Genomic DNA, 25320 nt, shown 5'->3' on the forward strand with positions numbered 1-25320 from the left:
GACTGGCATTCCATACATCTTAATAAACATTCACTCCCTCCACCACTGACGCACAGTGGCAGCAGTATGTACCATCTACAAGATGCACTGCCAGCAACTCATCAAGGCTCCTTCGACAGCACCTTCCGAATCCGCAACCTCTACCATCCAGAAGGACAAGGGCAATAGATGCATGGGAACAACACCACCTGCAAGCTCCTCTTCAACTCACACAGTATTTTGACCTGGAACTATATTGTCATTCCTTCACTGTTGCCGGGTCAAAATCCTGCAACTCTGTCCCTAACAGCACTGTGGGTGTTCCTACAATACATGACTGCAGTGGTTCGAGAAGGCAACTCACCACCACCTTCTCAAAGGCAATAAGGGGTCAGCAATAAGTGCTGACCTAGCCAGCATCACCCATATCCCATGAACGAATATAAAAAAAGGGTGAGAGATTGCCCTCAGATTGAAGAGACCGAGTTTGTGTGGACTGATATGAGAATGGAAGATTCACCTCTCTTGGCTAGAGGGAAGAATCTCCAATTTGTTCCTCCCCGTTGAAGTCAGTTCTGGGATTAGGAATTGCCTGGCCGGGAAAGGTAAAGAAGGAGAAAAGCCCTTGGAAGCTAAGAATCGCTTTGGACAGTTTCCAGGAGAGTGAAATGTCCATTTATAAGACAGTGTAAAGCACAATCGTAACATGGGATTTTCAGACATGTAAACAGTTAAGTAAGGAAAGTTCTTTTCTGTAGCTTAATGTATAAGCTGCCTACAAAAATATAGTGTTTAGTCAATGTTGCTTTTAATTCACTTGTTAAAGTACATGTCTTAAAACTTAAAATCCTTTCCTGTGATCCTTTCAGTCAGTCACTGGAAGTTCAATTTCTCCACCTCAAGTTATTGATCTCTAAGGGGATCGTAACAAAGGAAGGAAAAGATTGAAGATTATGGGAAGCTAGCAGGAGAATGGGATCAGACAATGTGAAACCTGTGGGGCAAGAAATCTTAAGAATGAGACTTTTGAATTAGAGGTGGTGATGAGGGAATCAGCAGCCAATGTTAGTCAGTAAGTACAGTTATGATAGGGCACTGGGAGCCTAGGGCAGTTGGGATATAGGCAGCAGAGTATTGGATGAGCAGAAGTTTATGGAAGGTGGAAGGCTGGACCCCATTGCATTGGAATAGTCCAATCTATAGGTGACAAAGGCTTGGATGAGGGCTTCAGTGGCAAATGGATTGAGACAGAGACAGAGAATGGCAATGTTACAGTAGTGCAGGTAGATAGTCCTTTATATGGAAAGATTTTGGTTTGGTAGCTTAGCTTGGGGTGATCCCTCCTACAACCTACACCTTGTGGCTTAATTTTGCCTGAGACAATGGCTGAAGAGGGAGCTGAAATCAAGGTAAAGAGTGCTGAGTTTGTGGTGGGGCATTGAAGGCAATGGCTTTGGGCTTCCCAATATTTAGCTGGAGGAAACTACACCTCATGCAAGTCTGGATGTCAAGCAGTCTAACAGCAGAGCGGTGGCATTAGGAACAATGCTGAGACAGTGGAGTAGTGGTAACATCACTGAATGAGTAATCCAGAGGCCCAGGCTAATGCTCTGGGGACGAGGGTTCAAATCTCACCACAGCATTCAATTAGTAAATCATGGCTGCAAGATTTGATTTCAGGTAAAAGAAAAAGGGCTTTCATTTATACAGCATCTTCCATGACCATGCGATATCTCAAAATACTTTAAACCAAAGAAGTCCCTTTTTGAAGTGTGGTCACTGTTGTAATGCAGGGAATGTAGCAGCCAATTTCTTCACAGCAAGCTCCTACAAACAGCAATGTGATAATGACCAGATAATATGTTTTTTTTTAAAATGAAGGGTTAAATAGTGGCTAAAATACTCGGAAAATTCCCTTGCTCTTCTTTAAAATTGTGCCGTGGGACCTTCGACTTCGACCAAGGGGGAAGACAGGGCCTTGATCTAGCTTCGCGTTTGAAAAGTAAATGTAAATATCAGCACCCTCCCTCACACAGAATGAGAAGAAATTCATACCGTGATCTCACTTGAAAATGTCTTGTGCCACCAAGTCCATCTCACACCGCCTATTAAAAATAAAACCTTCGTTAAACTCCAACATCAATTGCAACTACTTGTGTGAACCACAAGAGGGTAGTTCACTGAGCTTATTGGTCACAAAATGAAGTGTTTCATTGTGAATTTGGATAAAAGTGGCCCAGAAAAAGCTCTAATCAAAGAAAGCAAGATTCTGCAAGTTCTTAGGATTCAAACCATTCCCAATTACAAGCTTGTGGAATTCCCCAACATATCAAATCTCTTATCTAATTTCTGTTTAACTTTAAAAAGCAAATGAAATGAAACATTTGTTTGTACTGGAAACTACCGCTTCCAATTAGGATAAAATGGATTTATACTATTAAGCACACTTCTCATTTTGACGATTATTTCGATCGTTGTAACATCTCAAATAAGTTACTCGCAGAAAAATACAAAATTATCCTGTTGTTGATGTATTGCTGATCCTTGGCTTGGAATCTTATTCCTTTCTCAGTTACTGCAGAAGAACAGCAAATGATTACAAATACAGGAGAATTCACTGTTTGTTTTATCCACATTTGAACCACGGCCAACAAAAAGAAGATATTTCTTTCCAAAAATCTAATTGTTCAGTAGGCTGCATTCATTTAAACTTTCAAGCAGACCTTTCAGGATTCACAATGACGCAGCACATTTTGTAGATATACTTTCATGCATCACATCCAGGCAGTGGTCTACAACATATTACACTGAATGAAATGCCCCAATGTGTTTGATCAGGGGAGTGGGTGGGGGGGAGTGCACTGAGCAACCACAGGAAGAAGAGGGCAAGAAGTTAGGGGATGAATGGCCAAACAGGTAGATTTTGAGGAAGCTCCTTTGAATGTGGGGAGAGTGTTAGTGGGGAGGGTGAAGGGGTATGGGAGAGAACTTCAGTGTGCAGAGAGGTTTGGCGCTTTAGTCCAGTTTCTCGTCGTGCAATTGGGCAACCCTAACATTTAGAGTTGCTTTAGTAAATTTGTTATGCAACGCCTCAATTTACCAATAATAAGTTTGTTCTAAATTAAAATATGCTCACACATCAGAAGATTTCTTACGAGTTAATCTTAGAAGACCCCTAAGTGCCTGCCTCTTAATGCAGACACATTAAGGCAATGAATATGACCCACCAACTGACAAGCATTCTGGCAGTAAAAAGATATTTGCACTTTGCAAAATTGTGAGAACTTGCTTTGGCTAAATGGCTAACAAGAGACTAACTTGATTTTTGTTTTAAATGATTGATGATGAGGTAGAATTGCATGGTAGACTGAGCTAGACCATTGTCGCCACTTCTGAAACCTGGCTTTTGAATCTTGCTGTGAAGGGGTGAAGACCCAGTTGAAAATTTTCCGATTTGTAAAAGTTCAAAACGAAGAGATTTTCAGTCAGGTTATGGATGCAGCGCCATAGCAGAATAAGTGCCGTGAATTTGGCAGTCTCATTCAGCAACACAACATGGCATCTGGGCAGTATGAGTATTCTTCTAAGGATGGAACTTAGGCTGAAAATGTGTGACAACCAGCAATCTCATCTGTCTACTGTGATGCTCAGTTGGCCTGGAGTTATACTTGTAGCTGCACAGTGCCCTGAAGTCAGCAACAGAGGAGTTGGCTGCACCATAAGCCCAGAATCCCCTTTAAAAAGTGGCTATATTTCAATGTTAGGAACTAGCAGGTACAATTGGAGAATTCTACAGCACGGATAGAGGCCATTTATCCCATCTGACTAGCTACCCACTCAAACCCTTTTCCCACTTCTTTCCCTATATCCTTTTTATTTGTTTTAAACTAGTTATCCAATTCCTTTCTAAAGGCTGTTGGGAGTTCTGTTTCCACGATTGCTTCTGAGAGGGCAGTCCACCTCCTAACAACCCGCCATGTAAAAGACAATCTCCTAATCTCTCCCATCAGTCATCTGGTAATTAGGTTTTTCACATTATGAAGCATCTTGGTTGGACGAACAGAGTAATACCTTTTGCTCTGACTAGTGAAGCAGGAGATGGTGGCGTAGTCACAATGTCACTGGACTAGTAAACCAGAGGCCCAGTCTAATGCTCTGGGGGCAAGGGCTCAAATCCCATCACCACAGCTGGCAGAATTCAAATTGATTATGACCATCGACCCATCACCGATTGTTGTAAAAACCCATCTGGTTCACCAACGTCCTTTAGGGAAGGAAATCTGCCATCCTTAACTGGTCTGGCCTACATGTGACTCTAGATCCACAGCAACGTGGTTGGCTCTTAACTGCCCTCTGAAATGAGCAATGAGGCATGGGAAACAAATGCTGGCCTTGCCAGTGATACCCACAAACCATGAACGAATCAAAAAAAAGTTTGAAGGGCTAATCAATTTAAAAATCACTAAGACAGCATGCAGAGAGGTTAAGAGAAATTTTCTTGTACAGATTTATTACAGCACAGAATGTTTCGCCAGAGACAATAGTTGAGCAGACAGCATTACATCCTTGTAAAGATAGAATAGATAAGCATTTGAAGCTCCTCTATTCTTCCTGCCAAAGTGCATAGTATATATAGGAAAATATTAGGTCAACTAAACATAATTTTCGGCAAATGACGTTGCTGGTTGTTGCATAATTGCTTAACTCCCATCCATTGAAGATGAACTAGTATACTATTCAAATGCCATTCTTGGAATTGCTGTGACGCTGAATAAGACTGCCAAATTCCAGGCACTTATTCTGCTATGGTGCCTCATCCATTAACCTGATTGAAAATCTTGTCATTTTGAACTTTTACAAGTATCAGAAAATTTTCAACTGGGGCCTTCATTCCGTCATGGCAAAAGTCAAAAACTGGATTTCAGAAATGGCGACAATTGTCGAGCTCAGTTTATCATCCAATTCTACCTCATTGTCAGTCATTTAAAACAAAAATCAAGTTGGTCTCGTTAGCCATTTAGCCAAAGCGAGTTCTCATAATTTAGATATACCTCTATGGTAATAGAGCTAGGGTAAATTATTAGTTTTGGATTGTGTTGGCACAGACACAATAGCCTGAATCCTGTGCTTTAAATCTTGTGGTTCTTTCTTAAACTTATGTCCCTAAGTTACTGGTTCACTGAACAAATGAACAGCTTTACCCATCAAAAGCCCTCATAATTTTGAGCACTTCTCTGCTCTGATGTATTCTGTCTTAAACTACCTAATGTAGCTTAATTGCTATTTGCTGAAAATAAGTTTATCACCTGAAGTTAGCACTGATCTGCAGGAATCCATGAAACTGGTAATCCTAATGAAACAAGTATGTTTTACCCTCTACGTATTAGTATCAACAATCGCCACAGGTGGGTATGGTAGCCCAGTTTATGGTACTGGATTAGAACTTTATAGGTCAAGTTCAAATTCCAACTTGGCAAGTTGAAAGCTAGCAGCAAGTAAACTGACCGTGAAAGCTGCTGAATTGGCCTTAAAACCTGGCTGGTCATTTAGCCCCTTGAGCTTGTTCCACAATTCAATTAGATCATGGTTGATCTGAATCTCAACTCCAACTACCCACTTCTGTCACCCTTAATACCCTTGCCTAATAAAAATTTATCAGTTGGTTTTGAAATTTTCAATTGGCCTTGCCTCAACAGCTTTTTGGTGGGGCTGGGGGCAGGAAAAGATTTCCACTATTATATTTAGCACTGCTGTTAAAGTAATGGCTCTGCTGAATTATTTGACACTAACATTAAATGCCTTGAATTGAAAAATGTTCTGTCTTCCCAGTACACATTCTACATACCCAAGTGAGTGTTCCCAACTTTTTTTTTGTAGAGTAGTTATGCAGAAGTGAATTAATCACTAATATTTCCCAAATTTAATATACGCTTGCTAGGGCATGTCTGGCAGTAATTACTAGTGAGTGCTCCCAAGTAACTAACTATATTGTGGCGCTGATGTAATTTAACTCCTCGACTGCTCGATTCCTGTTTGGATTTTAATAGCAAATGGAAGAGATGACATTTTAACTGCAATCGATAATAACTTCACCCATGCATCACTTACTTCTGCCATGGAAACTTCTATAATTTAAGATGGAAAAATAAAAGCCAAGGGAAAATGTGAAGAGTGAATGAAATATGATACTGGCATTTTACATGGGCCCTGGCCGATTAAAAGGAGAGAAAGCAATGCAGCAAAAGTAAAGTTCCCCAGTTATCAATAAACTTATAACTTGAGTATTGCTGAAAAAAGACACTTTGTCAAAGCTTTACATCTTGCAATTATCAGGACAATCGCAAGAATACCAATGTCAGGGGAAGCAACAACTTTATACTGTATGAGAAGAGTGTTGATTGGTTGGCAAGTGAACTCTAATTGGTAGAGGTGTTGCTATGAAGAATGCACTAGTTAATGGTGATTGACAGTTAACTGCCAAGAATTCTTTGAAATTTAAACCAGGCAGCTTGACTCTGATAGGTCAAGGCCCCCAAGGATTGAACCAGCAAATGGCTATCATTTATTTTGTTCAGCTGAAACAGGTGCAATGTGTGTATATGTTCTTTCTGTCTGCAAAGAACAGGGCCCTGTGTATTAATATATATGTAGCTTCCAGTACATGCAAATGCACCACATTGTGAGCCTGACAAACAATCTTAAATTGGTTGTCAGCATAATTTTTAGCAAATGTTGTCTAATCTTGGAATCGCATCTAATGTTGAACAATGTATTTTGAGTTTTGCAAGCATGGCTGCTGTGAACAGCAGAAGGTACATACTGTTTGATATGATCCACCAATCTTTGGGGTGTACTGTCTACATACCAAGCATCACACTGGCACTGAAATTCATAGACTATTTGTACGATAGGCAGAATGTCTTTTTGGCTTGATGGCAGCATCCTGTTAGTGGTGAATACCACTCGTGTTGCGACTGTATAGTAGCAGCGTAAAACAGCTAGCTTCACCATGTGGCACATTTGCATGTACTAGAAGCTACAGATATTAATCCACAGGGCCCTTTTCTTTGCAGACAAAGAATGTGCATACATTAGCCTGTTTCAGCTAAACAAAGTAAGTGCCAGCCATTCGCTGGTTCAATCTTGCGCAACCAGAGTCAAGCTGCCTGGTTTAAATTTCAAACAGTGCTTGGAAGTTAACTGTCACTCACCATTAGCTGGTGCATTCTCCATGGCAATGCCTCTACCAATCAGCACTCTCTTTTCATATAGTATAAAGTTGTTGCTTCTCCTGACATTGGCATTCTTGTGATTGTCCAGAAAAGCTTCAACAAAAAGTCTTTTTTCAGCAAAACTCAAGTTCTGAACTACCAAATGACTATTTAAATTTAAAACTGCAGACGGGGCAGAACATTGGACAGCAGTAGGAGTAGGAGACTGATTAGCTATCACTTCTTGAATTCTCATTAAATTCAGCATAAACTAATAAAAAAATTGTGTTCAGAAAGGCTTTATGAATTGCTGATGGAAGATGGACATGTGAACCCTCAGAGCTCTTCTGAGGTACCATTTTTGCAGTTTGGGCTGATTAGGAAGAGTTTTAAATTGCAACCATTTGTCTGTCCCGACCCTGGTAGTGTCTAATGTGGACGCTGGGTCAAAATGCTATGCAGTTCCTGGTTACTGCCAATCCTCATCTTAACTATCATAAAAATTCGCCACCATATTAAAGCGACACCCTCACCCAGTGAGACAGTACAGTTATATTGTGGAAAAAAATAAACAGTTTCTCAAGAGAATGCTGAAATCTTTGGAAAATGTGTAAAAAAAAATTACAGTCAGACTGAACTTTCACTGCCAATTACAATCATTTGTAGATAAGCCTGACTATAAAATAGACACCGGTGAATCAAACCCTGTTAACGGCCGCATACTTTTGTTATGATATAGTGGGTAGTATTTGCCAGGCTGACCAAATCCACAAGGGAAACTTGGCCACACTATCGCAATGATTTTGCAATTTGTATTTATTACAAGAAGGCTTGTGCACTGAAGTCAGAAGTAATGAGTCCACAACTACCTTTAGAGATTTTAAAGATTAAATGAAAACATTTATTCATAAAAGAAAAGAACTTAAACATACACGTAAGATTACAGTTACACAGTTATAACTATTCCCAAAATTCCTACTTAACCAGGCTCCCAACTATATGCCCCCTTTAAGGCAACTGTCCAAATGGATGCCAAATTTATAAAGTCATCCAGCAGTTTTGCCACAAGCACCCAGTGGACAATAGATTTCCAAAGGCTTTTGACACAACTTTGATTACTGGAACAGCAAACTTCTGCAGGGTGGCTGGAGGCTTTTTCCCCAAGTCTGTTTCATACAGTCACCTTTCCAGATCTCACACGGCCACACCACACACAGCCTTCCATCCTACTTTAAACATATTTCTCGCTTTCTGATCTGTAAATCCCATTGTTTCAACTTGTCTTTAGAAGTTACTTTTCCCAGAATATAAAAATCCATCATGTTATCATTATGGTCAGTACTTTTGAGAAAAACAAATGTAATCACTTTGCCTTACTTATCTTGCCAGTTGTAAATATCTTCCATGCCCCTTTGAAAATCAAACACACCTCCACTTATCTAAATATCCAAATTTCATTCAAACCATCTCTGCTGAGACTTCACCCTAGCTTTACTAAACTCCATTTCAAACGTCTGTTTTACACCTCACTTCTTTGATAATTTAAACCTTAAAGTCTAATCGTCTCTAGTTCAATTAAGAAAGCCACATACACAGAACCACGCATACCCAAAATAAAATATCCCACAGTAATATTAGGAAAAATATGATAGTTTAGTGACATTTTAAAAGTGTCATGGCTTTGCTATGTTAAACGTATCAGTCTTACAAGGGCCTGTCACACGAGGTGACAGTAACTACTTCAGGAAAATTGTGATTAAAAATTGCACGTTCCTCATTTTTTTGCAGATAAACTGCGGGCTTTTGTGGAGCAGTACTGGTACTGACTTCCACCTCTTTTCCCAGCTTACGGAGCCATTCTTATCCCTTCTCTCTAAACTCATGTCAACACTATTCTCCCCCTTGCCTCCAAGTCTCATCAAAATGTTCTACATCCTAAATAACATTTTTCTGTCTCTAACTGGTTAAACTTTCAGGTGAGATTTTATTCCATCTGGGCCAAATACCAAGACCGAGAGAAGGTGAACCAAACACACTTGCATTACAACTCCAGCAACACTTTTCTCTTACCAATGTCATAGATCCAGAGAGGTGTTTTCCCCTGGGTATAAGCAGAGTCCATCATTCCACCAAACACATAGATCATCCCCTTCCAAAACAAAAAAAAAATCACAGAAGAATTGAAAATTACAATTGGAAATAACTTCTGACAACATTTTGGTTCACTTTACTATCTCAACATTTAAAAAACACAACCAGCTCTTACTAAGGTTATGTGATCTGGTCAGAAAAGTCAGGCATCTCATAGGATCATACAGCATATAAAAGCTCACTTAGCCATTGAAGCTGTGCCCGCTTTGTGAAAGAGCGACTGGCATTCAGTTAGTCTCACTTCCCTCTTACCCTACAGCACTGCAAATTTCTCCTTTTCAAGTACCCATCCAACATCTTTTTGAAAGTTACTATTGAACTGACTTTGGCCACTCTTTTAAGAAGTGCATTCCAAATTGCTACATAACAAAAATCACTGAACAACAAAAATTTCTCCTAATTTCCACCACCCCGCACCCCCCCCCCACCCCCACCCCCCTTCCCACAGCACTTTTTGCCAATTATCTTAAATGGGTGTACTCTGGTTCCTCTGGAAATGGTTTCACTGCCTCATCTACTCTGCCAAAGCCCCTCAACATTTTCAGCACCTCTACTAAATTTTGTCTTTACCTTCTCTTCCCAAAGCAGAACAACCCCAGTTTCTCTAGTCCCTCCTCATAACTGAAAACCCTCATCTCTGACACCATCCTAGTAAATCTCCTCTGCACCCTCTCCATAGTCTTGACATCCTTCCTAAAGTTTAGTTCACAGAATCAGAAACAATGGTCCAGCTGAGGCCTAACTGGTGGTTTAGAAAGGTTTCCGATAACTTCCTTCTGGTTCAGGGTATCAAGATGAATTTAGATGCTGGGTATCCAAAAGAATATTCCTCATTAACAACATATCCTCCCACTGTGAAACAACTAGATCACTTTGAGATCTATGACGTAAAGACAGGAATAGCAAATATCTGCTAACTTTGCTATTAAATCAACCTGTATGAGAAATTCCTCTTGTTCAACACCCCAGTGCAGCCCACTTGCTGTTGACCTCTGCAAATGCTCGGTAGCTGATCAGATATTTCTCTAAGGAAGTCATTACCTCCTCATGCCATCATAAATGAAATTGTTATCTCACATCTTAAGGAATTGCAGGTATGAAGCCACATCCTGCCACTCCCCAATTGTTGCACCTGGGGCAAAACATTATTTTAGAACAGCGTTAACACGTTATAAACTAGCCACTTAAAAAGATTTTTAATATAACCCACACTGAGAACATGCAATCTGATCTAACATTTACTCCAGTTTCAGCAAAGGCATTGGATCGCATCCACTCTGTTCTTACTTCATGGGCTACTAACGAGGGCTCCTCCAATTCCTCAGGTGCGGTACCGTCTGCATTGTCCAACTCCTCCCAATCATTCTTAGCTGAAAAATACAAATACATTATCTGGCATTGCAATGCATTCCCATTAGGAAGAACAGGATTTGTGACACTGGAGTAATAATGCATGTCGATGATAGGGATCAAATATCAGGTCCTTGGAGAAAAAGAGAGGCCACAATTGGACAATGCATGTGTTATGGACAGGAGGGGGGGGGTTGATTTAAACAGCACTAATTTCTCCTCTCACCACTAGTCCATAAACAGAAAGGTGTTTTCATTTGTTTCCCTCTTTTTAAGTGATGGCATATTTCCCCAACCCCTTGGTTTTTGTGTGATCCAATTTTCCAGTAGTAACCCCACAGCAAACTTGAGATGGGATGAACTTAAAAGGCTAGTTTATTTGCACACACTCAAAAGGCAGAAGGAGGATTGCAATAACTCTTCCACACTCAAGACAGTAAAGAGAGGAATAGAAAAAAGGATTTATAGTACAGAAACCACTGAGAAGATAAATATTGATTCATGTGGGTTCCAGAGTCCAGAATCAAAGTCCAATGAGAAATCCCTTCATGGAGGTTGGTGGGTTAAAAACTGATACTGTATAATTCACTTTTCCGGTGGTGTTGACTTCAAACAATGAGATTAGCATGCAGAGATGAATCAGTCTTGTAGGCGATGGTACAGAATTTCCAGCAGAAGCAGGGTAGTTGGGGCCAGATGTCCAACTTGGCCAGAGTTCCTTTTCTGCGAGGCTGCCCATTAGATGGTAAACAGCAGACTGAGCTTTTCAGTTCAGCAAGAATATTACTAGTTCCACAAGCTAGAGGCCCATACCACATGACTCTCACCTCTCCAACCTCTTTGACAAAGGATGATTATCCAGTATTTGTAAATTAGCTTTGTGTTCCAGGCTGATAATGTCTTTGCCATTATGGGTTAAAAGGAAGGTTTGAGAGGCCATTATTTTATTAGACATTCGGTCTCAGCTGGCCAGCCTGGGTTCTCAAATACAATCAGCTTTCCACATAGTTCTCTTTGAAGTTGGATTGTGCAGTCCCCAGGCGGCTCCTCAGAGACAATGAGGTGTAAGATTTCTGAAACCGTAAAGTGGCTTCTTTTGTTCTGGGATCACAGGCAGACACAATTTCAGCCATTTTAAGGATCATTGTTCAGTTTTTAAAATTTTACAAAATGAAAAAAAAAAATTCTATTCCTTTTTTTTGTGGTCTTAAGAAGGAAGAACAGGAGGTAAAGTAGTATGTATTTATTCTCTCATTCAGACTGGCACTTCAGAAACACAGCCAGCAGGGGCAATGGCAGTACCCTGCTGCATATTTCTTTTGAGGGGTTAGTGCAACAGCAAGGACATTGTCCTATCCTGGGATGTGGAATGATTAGGTGACCTGGGATTTTCAAATCTGTCTTTATGAGAAGTCTCGTTGGGGCTGGTGTTCTGAATTTTCCTCTGTTGGGGATCAGGCATAAGCAAAGCCATTGATTTCAGAACTCTGCCTAAGCAACTCCTGATTAAGTGTCCACCAAAGGGTCTGGGGGGGTGGGCTGGTGGGGTTGGGGGTGGGGGGGGGGGGGGGGGGGGGGGGGGGGTGTGGGGGTGCGGGGGGCATGGTTTACAGGGTGGTTAGCACACAGGGGTGAATAATGGTCCGGCTGCTTGGGAATGCCATGCATCTGCTGGAGAATGCTGGGTATCTCACTCTGAGCGTCAGGCCCTTTGATCATAGGACTCAGCAGCTCTGGTCCAGTTTAACTCCTCCCTGCCCTCCTTGGTAACCTGTGGGCTCAGCTGTTCAAACCCAGGGACTTTGGTTAGGCTGATTGTCAGGAGACTGGGATATTTTAAATGAGACTTTGGCCTACATCAGGAATTCCAGCCTAGTGCCTGCCTCGAGCATTAGCACCTCTGGGGTGTTCCAGTTATGTTGCTAGGTGCTATGGGATGGCATGAACAGCTGGGCAACCTGCTACTGAACTTGGGCCACTGTACTTTCCTGTGGCTTTTCAACTAAGTGAGGCATCACCCTACTTTTTCTGAGCCAATTTGGGAATATTCACCATACAGCTGTTGGCTAAACCAATCATTGACTTCCTAGCCAGGCCCTTTGTCTTGGGAGTGGGTGCTCTCCTAATTTGTCCCACATTGCCTGGAACACTTCTCCCCTCAAGTGGAGGTGTAGCTCTAGCTATATTCCCTTGTGGCTTTTCAACTGGATGAGGCATCTCACTCCATATTTGGAAAGAAGGTTTCTGCCAGCCATACTTCAGGCAATTCCTTAAGCCTTTCCTTTCCTGGTTGCAAACTTACCTTCTTTCAGGTTCTTCAACTACAGGGGGCAATGCTATCACTATTTCTTTCCCTGCTCTGGGACTTCTCTGGTTCCTGTTTAATTCTGGGATATTCTGCAAGTCTATTTTAAATTCTAATGGCCCTTTCTGCATGTCTTTTAACTTTACTGGCCTGGCTTTAGCTGTGTTACATTCAAGCAGCTCTTGCTTAATGGTAGCAGGTTCTATTTCACCCCTTCAGGCCTCTAAACATTCCCCAGCCTTCTGTAATCCTGCAGATTTTTTTCATCTTTTCTTTTGCTGGCTAACACTTTGCTGCCAGTCAAATCGCTTCAGAAGAGGAAATTGATTCCTGCTACTGGTAGTTCAAGGGCAATCACTACTGTAACAGGACCTGAAATAAGGTCACTCTCTAGGTGGATCCTATGGAGGGGTGCAAACACAGATCCTCCTCCCACTTCACCGATCAGTGCTTTTGCCTTCAAGGAGGACGTGGGGGTAGGTTTATGTTTCCCTCCAACATTATGGACTGAGTGGCCCATGTGTCCCAGAGTAGTACAAAGGACTTGTTCACATTTTGCGACGGGTAGGGGGGCCACTGTTCCTGAAAGGACAATGCTCCAGAAGTTCTCTGGGAGTTTGTCTGGCTCAGGGCCACATAGTGCTGTGCTCTCTGAGCAGTAAGTTTCTGCAGTGAGGATCTCTGCCTGCTCTGCCACATTACCTATTGGGGCACCCTTTGGGAGACTACTCATATGGAGCCCTATTAGACCTGCAGGCTTTCCTGCCAATTTCTAGCACTCAGGCCTGGACTGGCCTATTTTATTACAATAGGAACACACCAGTTTCCAGGTGTTCCCCTTTCAGGCTGCAGGAGGACTCCTTGCACCCTCTTGTGTTTTCTTTTCTGGGTGGGGGGCTTCTCCTATCTAGGTTGTCCTGTTCATCTTTTCAATGGTCATGGGAATGGTGTTGGAAGGGTCTGCCTAAGTGTCCAGGCCTATGGGTGAGATCATAGCTGTCTGCTGTGATTGCTGCATCCCTGGCTGTGAAGATCTCTGCTCCTCTAGGTGCATCCGCAGTTTGGAGGGTAAGCAGTTTTTGAACTCCTCCAACATTATCCGCCCAAACAATCTCTCATAGGTGCGTAGGATCTATAAGGACCGTACAAATCGATTAAACACAATTTGTTTCAGCCGTTCGAATTCGATGTAGATTTATGCGGGTGTCTTACGAGCATTCCGAAATTGCTGGCGATAGCCTCCGGGACTAACTCGTAGGCATTTAGGATGGCAGCCTTGGCCTGCTCATAATTTATGGATACTTTGGGAGGTAGCATGGAATAAGCATCTTGGGCACTCCCTCACAACTGCCCTTGAATTAAAAACATCCAGTAGCTGTCCTGCTACTTTCTCGAAAATGGCAAAAATTGACTACGTGTCAACTCTCTCAGATTGGGAATGAGTCTAGCAGACTTGAGGGTCTCAGAGATTGTATCTGGGTTAGGAAAATAGGGGGTGCTACTGGGTGGGTAGAGATTTTCTCTCGCAACTTCCAACTGTCTGGTCTCTCTCCCTTTGAGCTGCTTGCTCCACTTCCAATCTTTGGGTTTGGAATTCTCTTTCCCTTTCCTGTTCCCTCTGCTGATCCTCCCTTTCCCTCTCCTCAAATCCTGGCGCATTCTAGCTCGAATTTGGCTTGGGGAAGAGATTCAGAGCCATGGTTGGGCTTTTCACCTAACTGCTCTGCTGGATATGGAGAGATCCAAATGTTCTACCAACAACTGTATCAGTTTGCTTCCCTTCAATTGACTGGGTAACCTTAACCGTAGCTCCCTAGCTACAGCTTTCAGTTACTCTGTGCGAAGGGATGCTGATGTTTCACCATTCAGATCTCCTTGCTTGACCCACATTGGGGCATCGAAAGTTGCCATTTGCTTAGTGTTAGGGAGAAAGGAATTTGCTGCGGTGAGTTACCGTGTTTTAAAATTTGTTCTGGCCGCCGAGTTTTTCCTTTTGCCTTCCAACTGATTATTTTACATCAGATTTGGATTGTGCCTTAACTTGGATTCTGGTCAAATTCAAATGGGCTATCCAGGATTGGAGCTCCCAATTTCTGTTACAGACAGGAGAGGGGTTAACTTAAACAGCACTAATTTTTCCTCTTACTGCCCGCCCGTAAACAGAATGATGTGCAAATCCCCAAATATCCTCGGATTTTGTGTGATCCAATTTTCTAGTCATAACCCCACAGCAAACTCGAGATAGGATGAACTCAAAGCGTTAGTTTATTTGCACACACACATAAAACTCAGAAGGAGGGTCACAACATCACCTCCACACTCAGACGGTACAGGGAGGGTAGGGAAAAGAAGGATTGACAGTACAGGGGCCACAGAGGAAATAAATATTGGTTCACGTGGGTTCCAGAGTCCATAATCAAAACCCAATGAGAGGTTCTTACACAGAGGTCGGTGGGCTGAAAAACCGACGCTGTATGATTCACTTTTCCGGTGGTGTTGATTTCAAACGATGAGATAGGCATGCAGAAATTAATCAATCAGTCTTACAGGTCCTGGTACAGAACTTCCAGTAGCAGGGTAGATGGGGGCCAGTGTCTGACATGGGTCAGAGCCCCTTTTCTGTGAGGCTGCCAGTTAGATGGTAAACAGCAGACTGAGCATTTCAGTTCAGCAATGCAATATTGCTTGTTCCACAAGCCAGAGGCCCATGTCACGTGACTCCCACCTCTCTACCATCTTTGACAAAGAATATTTATCCAGTGTTTGGAAATTGGCTGTGTGTTCTATGCTGATTATGTTATGGATTAAAAATAATATTTGAGAGGCCATTGTCTTAGCAGACTTCCCAGTTTCACTGGCCAGCCTGGGTTATCATGTATATGTATATACATGTATATACAAAAGGCCTTCTATGTAGCTCCCTTTGAAGTTGGGCTGTGCAGTCCCCAGGTGATTATTAGTAGCTCCACAGAGATAGCAGGTGTGAGATTTCCAAAATTGCAAAGTGGCTTCTTTTGTTCTAGGGTCACCGGCAGGCACAGTTTCAGCCATTTTAACGATTTTTTGTTCAGTTTTAAAAATCTTAGAAATAGCCATGAGGGTATCTATATATTTTTTATACAAATATACAGTGTGAAGTCTTCATCCCTTACACATGAAAGAAGGGATTAAAGATGGTAACAAATTAGCAGAAGATTATACTATGTCTAAAAATTACATTAACCATACACCTTGTTAAATAACTTTATATTGTTGACAATGCAAGGATTGTGACTTGGAATATACACTGGAACAGATGCAGACTGTTTCCAGATCTATTCAGATATCTACTGCAAATACCACATAGCCATACAAAATAATGACAGGATTGTGATCAAAGTTAAAGAATTTGGCCAGTGGGAAATTAAAATAAAGTAGATAGAATACTGGCATTTTAGGTAGCTGCATTATAATATAATGTTACTGCTCGCATTACCCTGACAGTGGATTTCATTTACCCAGCACAGTACACAGTAATGAAGAGGTAATATTACCAGACCATTAAACCAGGGGATTGGATTCATAATCCTGAGAACATGCGCTGAAATCCTACCATGACTGCGTGAGAATTTGAAATAAAAATCTGGCATCAGTAAAAGAAACCGTGAAGGTGTCAAACCCAATTGGTTCACTAATGCTCTTTAGGGAAGAAAATTTGACTCCAGACCCATATCAATGTCGTTTAAATGTTAACTGCAGTGGTCTGGTCTGGTAAGCCACTTATTTCAAGCTGAATCAAGAAATACTATGTGTGGAGTTGTGGTTCAAGAAGGCAGCCAACCACCACCTCCTTCCTGGAAAAACTTGGTTGGGCAATAAATGTTGGCCTTCCAAGAAGAGACCCACATCTTAAGAATGACAAACAAAACAATCAACCATTGATAAACCACCACATTAGGAAATATTTGTAATACGTAAGAACACAAGAAATAGGAGGAGTATGTCATTCAGCCCTTTGAGCCCACTGCACTATTCAATAAGATCATGGTTGATTTTCTCCTTCAACATCATTTTCCTGTCCCATCCCTGTAACCCTTGGTGTTTTTAATATATAGAATAATATCGATCTCAGTCTTGAACATACTCAATGACGGAGCCTCCACAAACCTTTGGGGCAGAGATTTACAAAGTTTCACCACCCTCCGAGTGAAGAAACTCCTCCTCACTACAGTTCTAAATGTCCTGCCCCTTATTCTGAGACTGTTTCTACACGTTCCCCCTCCCAGCCAGGAGGAATACCCTTCCTGCAGCTAACCTGTCAAGCCCTGTAAGAATTTTCTATGTTTGAATGAAATCACCTCTTATTTTTCTAAACTCCAAAGAATAAAGGCCCAGTCTATTTAATCTTTCCTCACAGGACAATATCTCCATCTCAGGAATTAATTTAATGAACCTTTTTGTACTCCCCTTATAGCAAGTACATCTTTCCTTAGGTAAGGAGACCAAAACTGCACATATTACTGCAGGTGCAGTCTGACCAAGGCTCGATATAATTGTAGTAAGACATCTTTACTTCTGTACTCAAATCCTCTTGTATTAAAAGGCCTTTTTAATTACTTGTCGTATCTGCATGTTGGCTTTCAGTGACTCAAGAAGGAGGATACCCAAATCCCTTTGAAGTTCAACACTTCACAGCCCCTCACCATTTAAGGAATACTTGATTTCAGTTTTTCCTACCAAAGTGGATAACCTTACATTTCTCCATATTGTATTCCATCTGCCAAATTATTGTCCTCACTTAGCCTCTCTAAATCACCTTGAAGCATCTTTGTATCCTCCTCGCAACTCACACTTCCACCTAGTTTTGTGTCATTACTACGTCTGGCCTCCTGGTTTCCACTCTTTATACACTCCAACTGATCTAAAAACCTGCCACATATATCCTACCTGCACAAAGCTTCATGCTCCTATCACTCCTGCCCTCGCCAACCTTCATTGTCTTCCCAGCCCCCGGAAAAATGATTTTCTAAAGCAACACAACACAATCCTCAGTGTGAAGACAGGACTTCATCTCCACAAGCACAGTGTGGTGATCATTCCTACTATGGACTTGTGCATCTGCCACAGGTAGACTGGTGAGGGCAGGATCAAATAGGTTTTTCTCCCTTGCTAGTTCTCTTGCCACCTGCCACAGGCCCAGTCTGGCAGCTACGTTCTTCAGGACTTGGGTTGTTTGCTCAGTAGTGGTGCTGCTGAGCCACTCTTGGTGATGGGACATTGAAGTCCCCCACCCAGGGTGCATTCTGTGTCCCTGCCACCCTCAGTGCTTCTTCCAAGTGCTCTTGAACACGGAGGGAGGAGTTCTGATTTTTCAGCTGAGGAAGAAAAGTAGGTGGTAATAAGTAGGATGTTTCCTTGCCCATGTTTGACCTGATGCCATGAGACTTTATGGGGTCAGGAGTCAATGTAGAGGACACCCAGGGCAATTCCCTCCCAACTATCTAAAACTGTGCTGCCACCTCTGCTGGGTCTATCCCACCTGTGGGAGCAGGACATACCCACGGATGGTGATGGTGGTGTCTGGGTATAGCTGTTAGATATGATTCGGTGAGTATGGCCATGTCAGGCTGTTGCTGGACCAGTTATGGGACAGCTCTCCCAATTTTGGCTCAAGCCCCCAGATGTTAGTAAGGACGACTTTGCAGTGTTGACTGGACAAGAAGTGGCTGTTGGCATTTCCAGTGCCTCAGTCGATGCCGGGTGGTCCAAACAATTTTATTACTTATTAAACTTTTCTGTAGCGGTTTGGTACAACTGAGTGGCTTGCTAGGCCATTTCAGATGGCAGTTAAAATCAACCTCATTGCTGTGGGTCTGGGGTCCCATGCAGGCCAGACCAGGTAAGGACAACAGATTTCCTTCCCTAAAGGCCAGGTGTGTTTTTATAGACAATCTGATGATTTCATGGTCATTTTAATTCCAGATTTATTAATTAATTGAAAGTAAATTCCACCAGCTGCCATGGCAGGATTTGAACCTGCGTCCACAGCGATTAGCCTGGCTCTCTGGATTACTGGTCCAATGACATTACCATTATGCCACCATCCGCCAGTGTTGTCACACTGCACTGGACGAGCATTAAGATACTGGTCAAACCCTCTATGTTGCTGACTTTCACATTTTCAGTGTGGGAGAGGATCTTCTCAGGTGAACACTCAGTTAGTTCCTGGGATCTGTTGCATGCATCCTGATGGGTGAACCCCATTGGTATCAGGAAAAGCCTTGGAGCAATGAAGCATCCAGCTGCCAAGCAGCCCAGTGAACCGAAAGGGGGATAGGGAAACAGAGTAATATGATAGACACCACTACACCTGGCACAGCATGAGCTGCACTACCTAAATGCTCACCAAAATTAAAAGCAAAGTGCGTATCTTATAATCAAAACTTCTAGAGTAACAAGGGCAGCTTCTACAGCAATCAAACTCTGCAGTGAGTGTATAGGACATAGAAATGCAGAGATAAAAACAAAAAAACTGCGGATGCTGGAAATCCAAAACAAAAACAAAAACAGAATTACCTGGAAAAACTCAGCAGGTCTGGCAGCATCGGCGGAGAAGAAAAGAGTTGACGTTTCGAGTCCTCATGACCCTTCGACAGAACTAGTTCTGTCGAAGGGTCATGAGGACTCGAAACGTCAACTCTTTTCTTCTCCGCCGATGCTGCCAGACCTGCTGAGTTTTTCCAGGTAATTCTGTTTTTGTTTTTGTTATAGAAATGCAGAGGACTAGAAAAACCCCTCCAGTTTATCTGGCCTGTCACGGTATCTGAGGAATATCGTATCCACCATATCCCTCCGTCAAATTTTTCTAACAGGCATTTATCCAACAATCTCTTGAATTTGCTGATACAATCTGCACTCCTTGGCAGTCTGTTCCACTGTGGAAGGTAGTTGCATCGAAGATGCCTTTTCAGGCAAGGATGGCAGATTTCCTACCCTAACGGCCAGGTGTGTTTTTATGACAATCTGATGATTTCATGGTCACCCTTATTAGATTTTAATTCCAGCTTCTGCCTTCCTGTTTGAGAATCTGTGACTATGCTGAACATTGTGATTCTTATTTCAACTATGCCACTTGGCATCTTCAACGCTTCAATAAGTTTGCCTGAGCTTCCTTTTCTCCACTGTAAACATTACCAGCCAATGCAACTTCTCATGCTGAGGTATCTAATTTAATTATCCTTCATTGTACCATTTCCACTACCTGAATGCCTTTTTCATAATATAGCAAACAGAACTGTGCAGATTGTAATAGATAGATAATTGTAAACAGACTGCAGATTAGTGTAGGACTAGTGCACTGTACAAACTAAAAATTATGCCTGTTGTGTCCTATTGCTCTGGCTATAGTCCAAGATTGTCTTTGGTTTCTTTGCCATTTTGGGTTAGCTGGTTTCAGTGATGCATCTACCAAAAACATCCAATCCCCCTATTGTATCCTGCTCAATACCATTTAGCTTGTAATGTCCACGCTTATTATCTTTTCCTATTCTCATGACTCTCTTTCTCCACAATAAATAGCTTTTATCACTTGTCACTTCAGCTCCTCTATCCAAACAGATCTTTCTGTATTCAGCTTGTTTGCAGTCCCTCCCACCTTGGCACCAAGCTCAAACTTGGAGAATGTTGTTTCTGTTCCTTCCTCCAAGTGAACATCAACAGTAAAAAGGACTGATCCACAAGTTACTTCACTGGTTACATCCTTCCAAATCGACCCTACATTTTTTTATTCATTCATGGGATGTGGGCTTCGCTGGCTGGGCCAGCATTTATTGCTCAACCCTGATTGACCTCGAGAAGGTGGTGGTGAGCTTCCTTCTTGAACTGCTGCAGTCCATGTGGTGTAGGTACACTCACACCTACAGCGCTGTTAGGAAGGGAGTTGCAGGATTTTGGCCCAGCGACAGTGAAGGAACGGCGATGTAGTTCCAAGTCAGGATGGTGAGTGACTTGTAGGGGAACTTCCATGTGGTGGTGTTCCCATCTATCTACTGCCCTTGTCCTTCTAGATAGTAGTGGTCGTGGACTTGGAAGATGCTGTCGAAGGAGCCTTAGTGAATTCCTGCAATGCATCTTTTAGATGGTACACACTGCTGATACTGTGCGTCGGTGGTGGAGGAAGTTAATGTTTGTGGATGCGGTGCCAAACAAGTGGGCTGCTTTATCCTGGACAGTATCAAGCTTCGAATGTTGTGGGAGCTCACTCATTCAGGCAAGTGGAGAGTATTCCATCACACTCCTGATTCATGCCTTGTAGATGGTAGACAGGGCTTTGGGGATTCTGAAGGTGGGTTACTCATCGTACGATTCCTTGACTCTGACTTGCTCCTGTAGCCACAGTATTTATATGGCTAGTCCAGTTCAGTTTCACCAACCTTTGCTTCTTCTGCTTCAGCCACTCAATCTATGCCATGTTACGGACCAGTCTCCAGCATGACACTGCTTTAAAAGCTTTGATGAAATCTGAATAAGCAACAGCCACTGCCTTTCCCCTTTTTCCATATTTTATGTTCTTGAAAGGAACCATCAATTTTCTGTTTAGATGTCACCAGATTTCAGATCACTGCTGCTCCTTTTAAAGAATTCCCAAGAGATTTGTCAAACATGATCTCCCTCCAAAGCGCTGTATTTCTTCAGGCAGTTCTTTGGCCATTCATCCAATGTACAATCCCTACAATGTAATTCTCTGGTCATCTCTTTAACCCCTTTTTTGTAGGTGGTGTCACACTTCCTTTCCCCTAACCCTTGGCCCTTAGAATCCTGGGTTCTAAGGATTTTCCAAGGATACCCACCAGAAAGTGTCCTATTTCACTCGTGACTTCCATGAGGACTCTAGTATGGAATCCACCTGGAAAGGAGAGTGTAGCTAATTTGTCCAATCTCAATACTTTAATTTTAAAATAATGTGTAACCTTATGCTACACCAGCAGTTTTTGTTTACCAAACCTGTGCATTTTAAACTGATTAATGGCTGTTAGTCATCTTAACCCTAGTTCCTGGTAATCACAGTCTCTCAACATCTAGCTGTCTCACCTGATAACCAGCCAGTCACAGTTAACTGTCAGGCAGGTAACCAAAAACTTAAAATATCCAATACCTGATGTTCTGAATCTCAACAGTGGTAGTTAACATCAATCTTCTCATATTTCTTGATTTACATCTGTTTAATCCCAGTGTATGCCACACACCTTCCACACTCAAAATTGTCTCAGTAACTTGGCAAAGTTTTCTCTCCACTGATTCTGGGTGGGCAATACTTCTGCAAAGCCGACTCATTACAGAGCAGAGATCAATGTGGTCACATTGCATGAATTTCACAAAGTGCACATTTCAGATGCAGGTGAATTGTGCAAGATCTGAAATATATGGAGATTGCATACCAAAGATGATTTGAAAAAAAATACTGATGTTGGTATACTATAGCTACAGTGGAGAAAAGCAATTGAGGAAGAAAACAAGGAGGGAAAGTGGAACAGGGGAAATGCCACAAATGTGAAACTTTAAAGGCCCTGCTTAGAATAACCAAGCTATTTGCCTTGTAAAGGAACATGCACTTTGCAACAAGGACCTCCTTAGGAAGGGTCTCAAGTGAACTCCCAAAATTAGCGTGTTTAAATATGCATTAAATTTTCTGTCATTTTCGTAAAAACTCTCCATACATTTCCCATTTCCCCCTCCACTCTATTTCCCCCAAAATCCTATTTCAATTTTCAGTCAGACTGCATGAGTAACCCACCAGCAGCCCTCTGATCATTCAGGAGAGCAACTCCCTTGCAATATTTTCCAAAATTCTCCTTTAGCCCAACTGCCACTCGGCACAACACACACACACACATGACAGGGAATTCAATCTTCAGCAGCTTAATATTGCATGCTACTGGATCCACGTTTCCTGTTTAAGAACCCATTTGCCTCACAGCGCTCTCCCCACCCACCTCAGTGGAGGCCAAACTCCCAGCCTGATCACTAGCGCTGGTGTAGGCCAGTTATCAATTAACTCTTATTCAGACTCAAATTAGCTAAAATCTGAAGACGACGACACATCACAGGCAGCAAGAGATAGTTAGAGAAACAAGCCAAGTGGAAACCTGACATCTTACCAATATTGTACCTCCAAAAATCCTTCAGCCCATTTTGCCTCCGACCACCATAAAGATAGACGTATCCCTCATAGGTGCAGCAGCCATGTTTATATCGTTCCACCGGTGCTGCTTTGGACTGGGAGAGCTGCCTCCATACAGGTTGGCCAATTCCTTTTTGCATAACGTTCCTGTCACAACCGGATTATTTCCCAAATAAATGGCAGCTGAACAGCCACCATGCTGCTTTCCCATAGAATACAACACTCATTTGTCAGCCAAAAACGTCTGGGTGAATGTCACAGAATGCTCTAGGAATAAAAGCAGGAAGTTATCATTCATTTTTGATTTGAAACTTGCAAACTTTAATCTGTAACAAAAACAGAAAATGCTGGAAATACTCAGCAGGCCAGGCAGCATCTGTGGAGAGAAAAAAACTGCATCAACAATTCAGGTGTGTGACTTTACTCAGCTTGTTTAAAACACTCAAGAGTAAAGTTATGGATTTTGTAGATGTTAAGAAATCTTGAACTACAAAGTTAAAATGATCTCAATGAAACATGTCTAAAATGCACACCAATTCACAGACACACTTTCTACATTTTGACATCTGAAAGTTACTTAAGTTGCCTTCATGCACCAACTGAAACCTTAGGAATTCACAGGAACTAGAGAAGGGCAATATGACGAAAGAAGAATACTTTATTTTCTTGGTAAAAATCAGGCAAATCCCACCTGCCTGCCTTTGAATCTGCACCTCTAGTTCATCATCAAAACATTGTTACTGATCTCTTTGTGCCAAACTCTTCCATCCACATGTGTATATTGTCTGAACACATGGCTCAGATTCAATCTAGGACATCTTCAAAGGCAAAGTCCATTTAAAAATGTGGGGGGGGGGGGGGAATCACAAAAATCTAGTGACTAAAATTAAGAATTTACAGTGAGCCTCTCGAGATAGTGGGTGGAGGTAAAGGGGGATTTTTTACCAGTTCAGCAGTTAGCCATTAACATTTTGACCTGGACAAAAGATACATGGTTGTGGGATTTCAATCAGTTATGAAAACCAAGCTGCACTGATAAATTCTAAATAATGTTTGAAAGCCAGATACAACTTGGAACTCTTATTCCTCAGAATCATTACTTTAAATATGGTACTGCCCCTATTCTTTTCTTCCCAACCTCTGGGCTCCATTCATGTTTTTCACCACCTCAACTCCAGTGAAAAAAAGGCCAACTGTTTTCAAACCTGTCTGCTAGGCGTTGGACAAGAGCAGCTCATGTTGGCTTTCTTCCAATTTTCGCTACACTTCAAAGGGGCAGCCCTGCATCACTCTTTTCAACCTCAGCCATAAGCACCCCATGCAGAGAATTATGGCCACAGGTCCTGCACATATTCTGTGGACCTCCTGTCCTAGCTCCTGAAAGAAAGCGTCAGCCAGCACCTTCTGAAAAAAATAACGTTACCATGAAAAAGAACTTGCATTTATATAGCACCACACACAACCTTGGGAAGTCCCAAAGCACTTTCCAGCTCAATTAATTACTTTCGAATTGTAGTCACTCCGGTAGGAAATGCAGCAATCAACTCTTGCACAGCAAGGCCCCACAAAGAGAAATGTGCTAAATGACCAGATAATCTGTTTTCAGTGACGTTAGTAGAGGAGTAAATACAGGGCATGGGGGAGAAAAGAAATTCCCATTTTCCTTTGAAATAGTACCGTGGGATCTTTGACATCCACTTGAGAGCGCAAACAGCTTAATATCGCATCTGAGAGCCAATACCTCCAACAGTGCATCACTCCCTCGGTACTGCACTGGAACGTCAGCTTCAATTTTGTGCTCAGGTGTCTGAAGTGGGAGTTGAACCACAACCTTCTGACTCCAAGGCGAGATTGCTACCCGCTGAGTCACAGGCTGACACCTTCATTGCTTAGTAAAAAAAAAAATCAAAATGATTTTCTAGTAAGATATTCAGCACAATAATCTAATGTCAGATGGACTGACATTTTACAGCCTTGGCGACCACAGAGGATCCTTTGGCTCCAGGAACCCTATTTTGAATACCTAGAGCTATACCTTTGGCTTATTCTGCCTCTTCCCATCCACCTGCCTCAGTAATCCCTAGCAGCACTCACCTCCATTACTTTTGCAGGAAAGATCAGCTGACTTTGGGCAGCTTAATCCACCAGTTTGAGACCTCCCTTCA

General features: G+C 42.2%; 1 protein-coding gene across 4 annotated transcripts in view; it reads right to left on the minus strand.

Moving 5' to 3' along the window:
* Positions 1 to 25320, minus strand: part of si:dkey-3d4.3 (leucine-zipper-like transcriptional regulator 1) — a 44375-nt gene that overhangs the window by 6590 nt on the left and 12465 nt on the right. For 2 of the 4 annotated variants that reach the window (XM_041200150.1, XM_041200148.1), the window contains exons 2-5: positions 23133 to 23422; positions 10629 to 10711; positions 9261 to 9339; positions 2035 to 2084 (exon numbers count right to left, since the gene is read on the minus strand). In XM_041200150.1, coding sequence (XP_041056084.1) covers positions 2035 to 2084; positions 9261 to 9339; positions 10629 to 10711; positions 23133 to 23295 — 375 coding nt within the window. In that variant the 5' untranslated portion in view covers positions 23296 to 23422. Of the gene's footprint in view, positions 1 to 2034; positions 2085 to 9260; positions 9344 to 10628; positions 10712 to 23132; positions 23423 to 24832; positions 24939 to 25320 lie in introns of those variants that run through there. The other 2 variants (XM_041200149.1, XM_041200151.1) reach the window with 2 other exon arrangements.

Source organism: Carcharodon carcharias, chromosome 12 (genome assembly GCF_017639515.1).
Source record: "Carcharodon carcharias isolate sCarCar2 chromosome 12, sCarCar2.pri, whole genome shotgun sequence".
In the NCBI taxonomy this organism is placed as follows: Eukaryota; Metazoa; Chordata; class Chondrichthyes; order Lamniformes; family Lamnidae; genus Carcharodon; species Carcharodon carcharias.